Here is a 13900-nt window from a genome sequence, read left to right on the forward strand (position 1 = left end):
GTGCGCAATAAAAATATATTCCAGTGAAAAAGGGCAGCAAGAGAAGGGATAACCAGCCGTGGATAACCAAGGAAATAAAGGAAAGTATCAAATCAAAGACCAATGCGTATAAGGTGGCCAAGGTTAGTGGGAAACTAGAGGATTGGGAAAATTTTAAGCAACAGCAAAGAATGACTAAAAAAAGCAATAAAGAAAGGGAAGATAGATTACGAAGGTAAACTTGCGCAAAACATAAAAACAGATAGTAAAAGCTTTTACAGATATATAAAACGGAAAAGAGTGACTAAAGTAAATGTTGGTCCCTTCGAAGATGAAAAGGGGGATTTAATAATGGGAAATGTGGAAATGGCTGAGACCTTAAACAATTATTTTGCTTCCGTCTTCACAGTGGAAGACACAAAAACCATGCCAAAATTTGGAGGCCACAGGAATGTGGGAAGGGAGGACCTGGAGACAATCACTATCACTAGGGGGGTATTGCTGGACAGACTAATGGGACTGAAGGTAGACAAGTCCCCTGGTCCTGATGAATTGCATCCCAGGGTATTAAAAGAGATGGCGGAAGTTATAGCAGATGCATTAGTTATAATCTACTAAAATTCTCTGGACTCTGGGAAGGTACCAGCAGATTGGAAAGCAGCTAATGTAACGCCTCTGTTTAAAAAAGGGGGCAGGCAAAAGGCAGGTAACTATAGGCCAGTTAGTTTAACATCTGTAGTGGGGAAAATGCTTGAAACTATCATTAAGGAAGAAATAGCGGGACATCTAGATAGGAATAGTGCAATCAAGCAGACACAGCATGGATTCATGAAGGGGAAATCATGTTTAACTAACTTACTGGAATTCTTTGAGGATATAACAAGCATGGTGGATAGAGGTGTACCGATGGATGTGGTGTATTTAGATTTCCAAAAGGCATTCGATAAGGTGCCACACAAAAGGTTACTGCAGAAGATAAAGGTACGCGGAGTCAGAGGAAATGTATTAGCATGGATAGAGAATTGGCTGACGAACAGAAAGCAGAGAGTTGGGATAAATGGGTCCTTTTCCGGTTGGAAATCAGTGGTTAGTGGTGTGCCACAGGGATCAGTGCTGGGACCACAACTGTATACAATATACATAGATGACCTGGAAGAGGGGACAGAGTGTAGTGTAACATAATTTGCAGATGACACTAAAATTAGTGGGAAAGCAGGTTGTGTAGAGGACTCAGAGAGGCTGCAAGGAGATTTGGATAGGTTAAGCGAATGGGCTAAGGTTTGGCAGATGGAATACAATGTTGGAAAGTGTGAGGTCATCCACCTTGGAAAAAAAATACAGTAAAAGGGAATATTATTTGAATGGGGAGAAATTACAACATGCTGTGGTGCAGAGGGACCTGGGGGTCCTTGTGCATGAATCCCAAAAGGTGAGTTTGCAGGTGCAGCAGGTAATCAGGAAGGCAAATGGAATGTTGGCCTTCATTGCGAGAGGGATGGAGTACAAAAGCAGGGAGGTCTTGCTGCAACTGTATAAGGTATTGGTGAGGCCGCACCTGGAGTACTGCGTGCAGTTTTGGTCACCTTACTTAAGGAAGGATATACTAGCTTTGGAAGGGGTACAGAGACGATTCACTAGGCTGATTCCAGAAATGAGGGGGTTACCTTATGATGATAGATTGAGTAGACTGGATCTTTACTCCTTGGAGTTCAGAAGGATGAGGGGTGATCTTATAGAAACATTTAAAATCATGAAAGGGATAGACAAGATAGAGGCAGAGAGGTTGTTTCCATTGGTAGGGGAGACTAGAACTAGGGGGCACAGCCTCAAAATACGGAGGAGCCAATTTAAAACCGAGTTGAGAAAGAATTTCTTCTCCCAGAGGGTTGTGAATCTGTGGAATTCTCTGCCCAAGGAAGCAGTTGAGGCTAGCTCATTGAATATTTTCAAGTCAAAGATAGATAGATTTTTAACCAATAAGGGAATTAAGGGTTACGGGGAGAGGGCGGGTAAGTGGAGCTGAGTCCACGGCCAGATCAGCCATGACTTGTTGAGTGGCGGAGCAGGCTCGGGGGGCTAGATGGCCTACTCCTGTTCCTAATTCTTATGTTCTACCTCACTACCACTTCTCTTGACGCCTCCACAGTCTCTAAATTGACAAATTGCTTGTAAACGTAAACTTGAGGTCATCCAAAACCCGTGTGCTAACTCACACCAGGTCTCATTCACCCATCACCCCTGTGTTCTTGGTTAAGCAAAGCCTGGATTTCAAAATTCTGATTCTTGTTTTCAAATCCCTCCATGGCCTCGTCCCTCCCCATCTCCAGTCTCCTTCAGCCCCACAACCACCCCACCTGAGATATCTGCACTCCTAAAATTCTGCCCTTGAGCATCCCTGATTATAATCACTCAACCATCGGTGGCCATGCCTTCTGTTCCCCAGGGCCTAAGCTCTGGAACTCCCTCCCTAAACCTCTCCGCCTCTCTACCTCCCTTTATGAAGGCTCCTTAAAACCTACCTCTTTGACCAAGTTTTTGGCCATCTGCCCAAATTTCTTATGTGGCTCAGTGTCAAATCTCTGTCTTATAATACTCGTAAACACCTTGGGATGTTTTAAAGGCGCCATATAAATACAAGTTGTTGTTGCTGTTTACTAGTCCTTAGTATGTATTTGTCCACATGCTTCAGTTGCCCAATTAATGGGCCCAAGTTTCCACATGATTCGCGCCTGATTTTTAGGAGCAACTGGTGGAGAACGGACTATTTTAGAAATCGCAATTCTCCACATTTTTTTTTCTGCAGTTCTAGTTAGGTAGAACAGTTCTAGTTTATAACAGAATTTTTTCTTTAAAAGGGGGTGTGTCCGGCCACTGACGCCTGATTTGAAAGTTTCCACAGTGAAAATGTACTCCAAACTAAAGTAGAATAGCGCCAGTGAAGATTTTTGTAGAACTGAAAAAACCTGTTCTACACATTAAAAAATCAGGCGCAGGTTACAAATTAGGCGTCCAGAACGAGGTGGGGGGGAAGGGAACTCATTAAATTCGACAATAAATCCTTATTTATACTTCTACAAATATTATACAAATAAATCCAACCTGAATAAACATTTATAAGCCAAGAAAAGATTAAATAAACCATCTTCCTACCTGTGTGAAAGTGCTTCAGCCAGGGAGAATTCTTCAGCTATTCGTGCCGCTGAGCAAGAGAGGGAGGGAGAGAGGGGAGGGAGAGGGAGAGAGGGAGGGAAGAGAGGGGGAGGGGGGTCGGGGAACAGGAGCGGGGGGGTGGGGGGAGCGGGTGTCGGGTCGGGTCGGGGGGGAGCGGGTGTCGGGCCGGGGCGGGGGGGGAGCGGGTGTCGGGTCGGAGCGGGCCTCGGGTCGGGGCAGGGAGCGGGTCGGGGGGGGGAGCGGAGGGGGGGGGGAAGAGCGGGTCTCGGTCGGGGCGGGGGGGAGCAGGTCTCGGGTGTCGGGTCGGGGCGGGGGGGGGGGGGGGGGGGAGAGCGGGTGTCGGGTCGGGGGGGGGAGCGGGTCTCGGGTGTCGGGTCTCGGTCGGGAGCGGGTCTCGGGGGGGGGGGGGAGCGGGTGTCGAGTCGGGTCTGGTCGGCGGGGGGCGGGGTGCGGGGGGCGGAGAGCGAGTGTCGGGTCTGGTCGGGCGGGGAGCAGGAGCTGGCCGTGGGAGGAGCCTCATTCACGCAGCCCCAGTGAGGCCATTGGGCCAGTGCTAGGGGCTGCGTGCTTCGGGCCCCTCCCACACAGTTCGGCGCCTGGAGCTACTGCACTTGCATGCCGACTGTAGCGCGCATGTGCAGAGGTCCCGGCACTGTTTTCAGCGCAGGGACCTGGCTCCGCCCTCCCCACAGCTCGTGCCGGCTGCGCCGAGTGCCACAGGACCTGTAAGTCGGTGGAGAATACCGAGGATTTTTTTAGGCGCCATTTTAGGCGTGAAAAACGGGCGCCCAGCTCGGAGGGGCGCCCGTTTTTTTTCTTGTGGAAACTTGGGCCCAATAAATTGTTTGAAAATAAATCATCATCTGAAATCCCTGTGATTCTTTTAAGTGTCAGCTGTGGCTCTGGGTCAGAAGGTTGTGCGTTCAAATCACACTCCAGGCTCTTGAGCACATAAATCTAGGCTGACACTCCAGTGCAGTGCTGAGGGAGTGCTGCACTGTCTTTCAGATAAGACGTTAAACAGAGGCCAAGTCTGCCCTTTTCAGGTGGACGTAAAAGATCCCATGGCACTATTTCAAAGAAAAATAGGGGAGTTATCCCTGGTGTCCTGGCCAATATTTATCCCTCGATCAACATAACAAAAAAATGTATCTGGTCATTATCACATTGCTGTTTGTGGGAGTTGCTGCGTTTCCCACATTACAACAGTCCAAAAGTACTTCAATGGCTGTAAAGTGCTTTGACACGTCCGGTGGTCGTGAAAGGCACTATAGAAATGCAAGTCTTTCTTTTTTTTCTGGAAAGAGTCTCTGTTGGGTTTACCGGGAAGATTAACCTCACCGAGTGCCCAGTTGTGGTTGAGAGTGTGAAGCAGACAACTCGGATTTGTAAAAGGAGAGAGGTTATAAGTTTCTCTTTATTTTGATATTAAAACAGACTAATTTGCTGACTTAACAAATTCTTCTCGATGGTCAGGCAGATTTTTTTTTGCGTCTAATACATTGGAGGATTCATTTGCTTTTAACACCTGACAGCACCTAAACTTCACCTTGTCCAGTTCTTACATATCCGTCAATACTGTTAAATAATGTCGAAGCAGACTCCTTTTTCAGCAAAGCTCCCTTGGTGGTTGAGTAAGAGATAATGAATTTGGTCCATGTCCCTTGGTCTGCAGAGACCATACTTTTACATTCCACGGCAGATTGCCCAGTAAGTAACCAAGCAGGCTTTGGCTTGATCCATTTCTAACTACAGGCAGTGGCACTAAAAGGCTGTCTGTCGCACTGAAGCTGGATATAATTGGATACAGCTAGCTGAAGCCAATTTTCAATTCCCATTTATATTAAAGTCATAAAAATATTAAAAATCCCTGCATCTTATATAGGGTGAAAATGTTGATTCCGTCAAGATACATTGTGGAGACTGATGTGAACTTTCTGAGCAGAAAGTCTCAAATGCTGGGGAGGGAGACTGAAAGATCTTCAATACTGGTTATTTCAGAATTGTGTATCTTTAATGTAGGTTAAAACTGTGAGCTTTTTGAATCTCCCTACACCAATAAGCTTTGGACAATGTATTTTAAGATCCTCTAACACGAGTATCAAAGGGAATTTATTGAACAATACTATAAAACAGTAGTGGGCAAAATACAGTCCGCGGGCCACATCCAGCCCGCCAAGTCATTCTATCCGGCCCGCTGGATGGGACAGAAATAGAATGCGAGCCGGAGCTCGAGCTGCACATTTGTCTATCCACTTTCACTTCTCGTGGGTCAGAGACAGATCCAAACTGCAGCCAAGGAGGAAACATAGTAATATTTCATTTAAATTAATAATTCGCAAAAGCAATTCTCCCTGGCCTGATCTTAAAATGATCCGTTCCGTGATTCTGGGCCCCAATGGTGGTTGTCCGTATCCAAAATGCACTGCATACTAGAATATGCCCTATTCATTTTAGAGTGGAGTCATAGCTGCTCATCTCCACAAATCTTTTACCGAAGAAAGTGGCCGGCGCTCATCTTTCCTCTCCCGGTATCCAGAGTACGATGGCAGGGATGTTCTCATCTGGCACCAATTGGGACGGCATTAGTAATCTTTGCAGAGGGTCATAAGGATGACTGAGGTGTGAACTTGATGATGACACAGGCTCGGAAGAGGGTACAATTCTATTTCACAGCACTGATTTACATAGACCACAAGCTACCACAATATTTTCAACTTTTATCTTTGAATCATTTCTAAGCACTATCGAATACATGTTGTGCATGTAAGATAGCATCTGATCACTATCTGAATTTACGTTTATGCAATTTTTATGTTTATGCAATGTTCCCTCTATGATGATGATGATCTAATTTTTTTTCATGCGCATCCCTTTAAATTTGCAGCGGGGCCAGCCACTACACAGCCACGCATGCGTAGTCTCGCTTCCAGTGGCAGGAGCTGGGGAGCAGCCTGCGCGGGACCGCAACGCCTTAGGGGGGACATTGGTGGGCAGCCCTCAACAGCTCACCACAACTTGTTAAGTGGCCCTCCAGCTCAAGTGGCACTTGTTAATTGCCCACCCCTGCTATAAAAGGTAACAGACTATTTTAGAAGTAAAAGGAGCTCCGAGTACCAAACAACTTCAGTTATTACATTGAAGCTCCAAAAATATAATTCTTGGCACAAGCTAATTTTGATGTTAGTATCTACATAAATTTAAATGCTATCCACTTTGAGAGAGCAAACACTGATTACTGCAGGAGATTTATGGCCAGTTAACACTGCATGACTTGACTGATCTCTTCCCCTCCAAAAAATATTAACATGTTCTGTAAACTGATCACACACTTTACCGTTCAAAGATCCGAGACCTAATGTCAGAGTAAATTCTATTATACATCAAGCAGCTTAATATAAATTTATATCATCAATGCAATAATCTGCAATCCTGCTATTTCAGTTTCTGTAGAGTCCATGGATAAAAGAATACTAATGGAATTATCACTAGATATAGTGCTGTGCAGACAAAATGGGATTTAATTAATTGATCAGCCTCTCAAGCATTTCCCAGAACCTCCATTTCAAAGAGAAAGAAAAAAGTAGAAGAGTTTCTAGCTGCATGAATTTGGTGTGTTCTGCTCACCTCCAAATGTGCGTTGATCTCCATCAGGAGCTTCTGAGCTACCTCAACGTCATTTGTGGCCATATACTTCCGTTTAAGAATGGCAAGAGTAACATCTGGACTTGGTACTGCATCCACAATATCTACTGGAGGCTGGAATGTGGTGGGGGAAGCCTTCTTAGAGCCCTGGAATGCATTCAGTTTCATGTGGGACAGTGTCTGAGGAAAGTGGAAAAAAAATATGAAAAAATTCCGATATTTAATATTACCATTAATGAGCAATTTTCAACAGCGTCAGTTTTGCTCAGTGCTAACACTCTTGCCTCGGAGGCAGAAGGTTTGTGAATTCAGGCCCCATTCCAGAACTTGAGCACACAATCTTGGCTGATACATCAATGCAGTACTGAGGGAGTGCTGCACTGTTGAATGTTCAGTCTTCCGGATAAGATGCGCTCTGCTTGCCGTGAAGAAATTCTATGACACGCTTCAAAAGGAAACCAGGAGAATTCTCCCGGTGTCCTGTCCTGGTCACTTATTCCTCAGACAACACCAGTGGTCATTATTTGTGGGACTTTGCAGTGTCAAAATAGTGGCCACATTTGCCTGCATAATAATAGTTATTTATTGTCTGCGAGAATGTGAAAGATGCTCCATAAATACAAATCCTTTCTTCGAAAATTTGCCATAACATTACAATTATGCTTTAAACTAAAAAGGGGGGGTGCGGGGGCAAAATTGAAAGAGAAAAGACAAGGCAACGGAACAACGATTTGGGTAAAGATAAGCAGTGTGTGACAAGAAGGGACAGATAGTTTAAGGGTCATCGTGCATCAGCAAATAAGATGAAAGCACAGAATAATGATGAAAGGTTAAAACTAAAAGCTATTTACCTGAAAGCACAACGCATTTGTAACAAGATAAGACAAATTAGTGGCACAAATAGTGATAAATGCGTATGATTGAGTAGTCCATTACAGAGACATGGTTGCAAAGTGACCAAGGTTGGGAACTAAATATTCCAGGGTACTTGATATAATCGAAAAGACAGGCAGATTGGAACACGAGTGGGGGTAGCCCCAATAATTAAGGATGACATAAGGACATGAGTGAAAAAGGATTTTGACTCAGAAGATAAGGAAGTAGAATCAGTATGGGTAGAGATAGGAAATAACAAGGGGCAGAAAACAGGGAGCCTATAAACTACTCCCACCACTAACAATAGCTATACCATTGGACAGAGTATTAATCAAGAAATAATAGGAGCTTGCGACAGAGGTAATAATCATGGGGGGGACTTCAATTTGCATATAGATTGGGCAAATCAAATTGGCAAGGGTAATCTGGAGGACGAGTTCATGGAATGTATGAAAGACAGTTTCCTAGAACAATACCTCATGGAACCAACCAGGGAAAAGCCTATTTTAGATCTTCTTTTCTGTAAGGAGACAGGGTTAATTGGTAATCTCATAGTAAAGGATCTTCTAGGGAAGAGTGACCAGTGTGATAGAATTTCACATCGAGTTTGAAAGTGACATTCTTAAGTCCAACACTGGAGTCTTAGCCGAAATTGCCCACTGCCGGAAATGCGGCGCACCTACTCTGTTTCAGTTGTTTTTACCAGCGCGGTTGATTAGGTGGCCTCGAGCGAAATTCTGCTCTTTGGCTTTTTTTTTCAGCAGCCCGGAAAGTCAGTCATAATGGGGCGGAAGTGCGGCAGTGAGCAGGAGTTTGGTAAGAAGTTGGGGGCAGATGGACTGTCCTCCGCTCACTCATCAGCGTAGCGCTGCTGAGGTCATCGAGTTGGCGCGCCACCACATCGCTCCCCTTCACTTAAAAGGGGAGAGCCGCTGGCATTATTTAAGTTAGGTCCACTGGGCCACCAAGGAGGGTTTTGGCCGGGCCAGCGGCCTGGCAGCCAAGAGGGGTTGCCAGGCTGCCTGTTGGTGCACCCCTTTAATGGCAGCTGCACCATTTTGAGCGCACTCCAAGCACCGGCACCAGCACAAAAAGCCGTCGATGGCACCGAGCGGCGGGAGCAAGATTTTCTCGGTGGAATTACGCGATCGAGGGGAGGGGGCATATCGGCGGTGCATGCTCTGATGACGCACTTTGGACGGATCAGCAGCAGCGGAGCGGGTCACCGCTGGGATACCGCAAGAGCGGAATTTCCAAAATGGCGGCCATTCCATGAATAATCGGCGACCATTCCACTCCGCAGCGTGGCCGCCGATTTTGAGCGGAACAGGCCTTAAAGGAAGGGGCAATTTCAGCCCCTTGAACATAAACAAAGCCAGTTACGTTGGTATGAGGGGCGAGTTGGCTTAGATTGGGAAATTAGATTAAAAGATGTGTCAGTAGATAAGCAGCGGCAATCATTTAAAGAAATACTCCAAAATTCTCAATGAATATACATTTCATTGAGAAATAAAACCTCCATGGGAAACGTGATCCATCTGTGGCTAACTGAAGAAGGTTATAGCATTAGATTAAAAGAGGCTTATAATGTTGCAAAGAATAGTAGTAAGTCTGAGGATTGGGAGAGCTTTAGAAACCAAAGGATGACCAAAAAATTGATAAAACGGGAGAAAATAGAAAGCGAGTAAATTATCAAAAAATATAAAAACAGATTGCAAGAGCTTCTACAAGTATATAAAAAGGAAGAGAGTAGCAAAAGTAATCATTGGTCCCTTAGTGGCTGAGGCAGGTGAAATTATATTGGGGAACAAGGAAATGGCAGAGACTTTAAGCAAATATTTTGTATCGGTTTCATAGTAGTCTTCAATGGTGTTGCAGGCTCGAAGGGCCAAATGGCCTACTCCTGCACCTATTTTCTATGTTTCTATGTTTTTAAGACACAAAAAGTATACCAAGGGGCTTCTGAAAGCGAGGAACTTAAAGTAATTCATATCAGTAGAGAAAATGTACTTGAGAAACTAATGGGACTAAAAACCGACAAATCCCCAATACTTGATGGCATATGTCCTTGAGTTCTAAAAGAGGTGGCTGCAGAGATAGTGGATGCATTGGTTGTGATCTCCTAAAATTCCCTAGATTCGAGAATGGTCCCAGCAAATTGGAAGGTAGCAAATGTAACACCGCTTTTCAAGAAAGGAGGGAGCGAGAAGCCAGTTAAGCCTGACATCAGTAGTCGGCAAAATGCTGAAATAAGGGCGCTCAAAGTCATATGATGAGGCAGTCATATGAAAGGAAAATCGTGTTTGACAAATAATGAGTTTTTAGAGGATGTAACTGGCAGGATAGATAAAGGGAAACCAGTGGATGTATTATATTTGGATTTCCAAAAGGCATTTGATAAGGTGCCACGTAAAAGGTTGTTAAGCAAGATAAGGGCTCATGGGGTTAGGGGTATGGTATTAGCATGGATGATGGATTGATTTGACAGAAAACAGAGAGTAGGGATAAATGGGTCATTTTAAGATTGGCAGGCTATAATTAGTGGGGTGCTGCCCGGATCAGTGCTTAGGCCTCAGCGATTTACAATCTATATTAATGATTTAGATGAAGGGATAGAGTGCAATGTATCCAATTTGCTAGGTGGAAAATTAAGATGTGAGGAGGACACAAAGAGCCTGCAAAGGGATTTAAACAGATTAAGTGAGTGGGAACTAAGCTGGCAGATGGAGTATAATGTGGGGAAATGTGAGGTTATTCACTTTGGTGGGAATAGAATATTTTCTAAATAGTGAGAAACTTTTAAATGTTGGTGTTCAGAGAGATTTAGGTGTCCTAGTACAAGAAACAGAGTTAGCATGCAAGTACAGCAAGCAATTAGGAAGGCAAATGGTATGTTAGCCTTCATTGCTAGAAGGTTGGAGTACAAGTGTAAGGAAGTCTTGCTACAATTGCATAGGACTCTGGTGAGACCACATCTGGAGTACTGCACACAGTTTTGATCTCCTTATTTAAGGAAGGATATACTTCCCTTCGAGGCAGTGCAACGAAGGTAGACTAGATTGATTCCTGGGATGAGAGGGTTGTCCCATGAGGAGAGATTGAGTAGTTTGGGCCTATACTCTCTGGAGTTTAGAAGAATGAGCGGTGATCTCATTGAAACAGATATGATTCTGAGGAGGGTTCACAGGATAAATGCTGAGGTGGTTTCCTGGAGAGTCTAGAACTAGGGGGCCCAGTCTCAGGATAATGAACAGGACTTTTAAGACTGAGATGAGGAGGAATTTCTTCACTCAGGGGGTTGTGAATCTTTGGAATTCTCTGCCCCAAAGTGCTGTGGATGCTAAGTCGTTGAGTATATTCACGGCTGAGATAGTTAGATGTTGGGACTCCAGAAGAATCAAGGGATATGGGAATAGAGCAGGAAAGTGGGAGTTGAGGTTGAAGATCAGACATGATCTTGCTGAATGGTGGAGCAGGCTCGAGGGCCTGCTCCTAATGCTTATGTTCTGGTGCTGCATTTTTCATAGTTGGTTTTGACACAATACTGGCAATCTAGATTATATTTTTTCCCCTCTTGATCAAACTCTGAAGATGATTACTTCATTAATTTTCCTCCCTGGTTTTGGATTGGAGTTGGGGAGGGATGCCACATGTTCTGGAACAGAGATCATTAGTGATAAGGCCGTAAATGCAGTCTGAATTTGTGGAAAAAAAATCACCTCCAATTCAATCAATCACAGGGCTGGTTATTTTAAAACTCATTTTCTTTATATAATTTTGGGCTTTGCTTAAAGACTTTTGATCTAGGGGATTTTCCAAAAGGCAGCGCAGAACCTTTAAAAAGGCAAAACACAAGACATCACTGTAGGATCTTTTGCTTTTAGGCATACAGGGTACCTAATTTAAAGTGGGGGCGCAAAACAAAGCACTAAATGTCACAAGTTTGAAAATACTAAATATGCAACACTAAAGTCCTCTGCACCCGTCAAATTTCCATTACACTTATGAAGAAAACTGTAACTCTCAGTTACAGTCTGTGAAATAAAACATACATCGGCCCAATGACAGGGCTGGGCTGATCCGACTCTCTTTATCTTTAGAAAGTTCTTAAGTGAATAGTGGCCAGGAATTTGCGGTCGGGATGATGGGGAACGGAGACATGGCTCCAGGGTGACCAAGGCTGGTAACTCAACATCCCAGGGGTATTCAACATTCAGGAAGGATAGACAGAAAGGAAAAGGAGGTGGGGTAGCGTTGCTGGTTAAAGAGGAAATTAACGCAATAGTAAGGAAGGACATTAGCTCAGGCGATGTGGAATCTGTATGGGTAGAGCTGCGGAATACCAAAGGGCAGAAAACACTAGTGGGAGTTGTGTATAGACCACCAAACAGTAGTAGTGAGGTTGGGGATGGCATCAAACAAGAAATTAGGGATTCGTGCAATAAAAGTACCACAGTTACCATGGGCGACTTGAATCTACGTATAGATTGGACTAACCAAGCTGGTAACAATGCGGTGGAGGAGCATTTCCTGAAGTGTATTAGGGATAGCTTTCTAGGCCAATATGTTGAGGAACCAACCAGGGAGCTGGCCATCCTAGACTGGGTGTTGTGTAATCTTGTTGTGCGAGCCCCCTGGGGAAGAGTGACCATAATATGGTAGAATTCTTTATTAAGATGAAAAGTGACAGTGTTAATTCAGAGACGAGGATCCTGAACTTAAGGAAAGGTAACTTTGATGGTATTAGACGTGAATTGGCTAGAATAGACTGGAAAATTATACTTAAAGGGTTGACAGTAGATATTTTTCAGAATGGCAGGCAGTGACTAGTGGGGTACCGCAAGGTTCTGTGCTGGGGCCCCAGCTGTTTACATTGTACATTAATGATTTGGACGAGAGGATTAAATGTAGTATCTCCAAATTTGCGGATGACACTCAGTTGGGTGGCAGTGTGAGCTGCGAGGAGGATGCTATGAGGCTGCAGAGTGACTTGGATAGGTTAGGTGAGTGGGCAAATGCATGGCAGATGAAGTATAATGTGGATAAATGTGAGATTATCCACTTTGGTGCTAAAAACAGAGAGACAGACTTTTATCTGAATGATGACAGATTAGGAAAAGGGGAGGTGCAACGAGACATGGGTGTCATGGTACATCAGTCATTGAAGGTTGGCATACAGGTACAGCAGGCGGTTAAGAAAGCAAATGGCATGTTGGCCTTCATAGCGAGGGGATTTGAGTACAGGGGCAGGGAGGTGTTACTACAGTTGTACAGGGCCTTGGTGAGGCCACACCTGGAGTACTGTGTACAGTTTTGGTCTCCTAACTTGAGGAAGGACATTCTTGCTATTGAGGGAGTGCAACGAAGGTTCACCAGACTGATTCCCGCGATGGCGGGACTGACATATCAAGAAAGACTGGATCAACTGGGCTTGTATTCACTGGAGTTCAGAAGAATGAGAGGGGATCTCATAGAAACGATTAAAATTCTGACGGGTTTAGACACGTTAGATGCAAGAAGAATGTTCCCAATGTTGGGGAAGTCCAGAGCCAGGGGTCACAGTCTAAGGATAAGGGGTAAGCCATTTAGGACCGAGATGAGGAGAAACGTCTTCACCCAGAGAGTGGTGAACCTGTGGAATTTCTACCCCAGAAAGTTGTTGAGGCCAATTCACTAAATATATTCAAAAAGATGTAGTCCTTACTACTAGGGGGATCAAGGGATATGGCGAGAAAGCAGGAATGGGGTACTGAAGTTGCATGTTCAGCCATGAACTCACTGAATGGCGGTGCAGCTCGAAGGGCCGAATAGCCTACTCCTGCACCTATTTTCTATGTTTCTATGTATCTGTGGATAGGCAATGGCAGACATTTATAGATTACATGGATGAACTTCAACAATTGTACATTGGTGTCTGGAATAAAAATAAAGCAGGGAAGGTAGCTCAACCGTGGCCAACAAGAGAAATTAGGGATAGTATTAAATCCAAGGAAGAGGCATATAAATTGGCCAGAAAAAGCAGCAAACCTGAAGACTGGGAGAAATTTAGAATTCAGCAGAGGAGGACAAAGGTTCTAATTAGGAGGGGGAACACAGAGTATGAGAGTAAGCTTGCAGAGAATATAAAAACTGACTGCAAAAGCTTCTATAGATATGTGAAGTGAAAAAGATTAGTGAAGACCAACGTAGGTCCTTTGCAGTAAGAATCACGTGAATTTATAATAGGGAA

At 44.4% G+C, this 13900-nt stretch overlaps 1 protein-coding gene across 2 annotated transcripts in view; it reads right to left on the reverse strand.

The window, feature by feature from the left end:
* The window catches only part of lgmn (legumain), a 75543-nt gene that overhangs the window by 13638 nt on the left and 48005 nt on the right, over positions 1 to 13900 (reverse strand). For both annotated transcript variants that reach the window (XM_070879500.1, XM_070879498.1), the window contains one exon: positions 6778 to 6975. In XM_070879500.1, the coding sequence (XP_070735601.1) occupies positions 6778 to 6975 (198 nt within the window). The remainder of the gene's footprint in view (positions 1 to 6777; positions 6976 to 13900) is intronic.

The sequence above is a fragment of the Pristiophorus japonicus genome, chromosome 4 (assembly GCF_044704955.1).
Source record: "Pristiophorus japonicus isolate sPriJap1 chromosome 4, sPriJap1.hap1, whole genome shotgun sequence".
Lineage (NCBI taxonomy): Eukaryota > Metazoa > Chordata > Chondrichthyes > Pristiophoridae > Pristiophorus > Pristiophorus japonicus.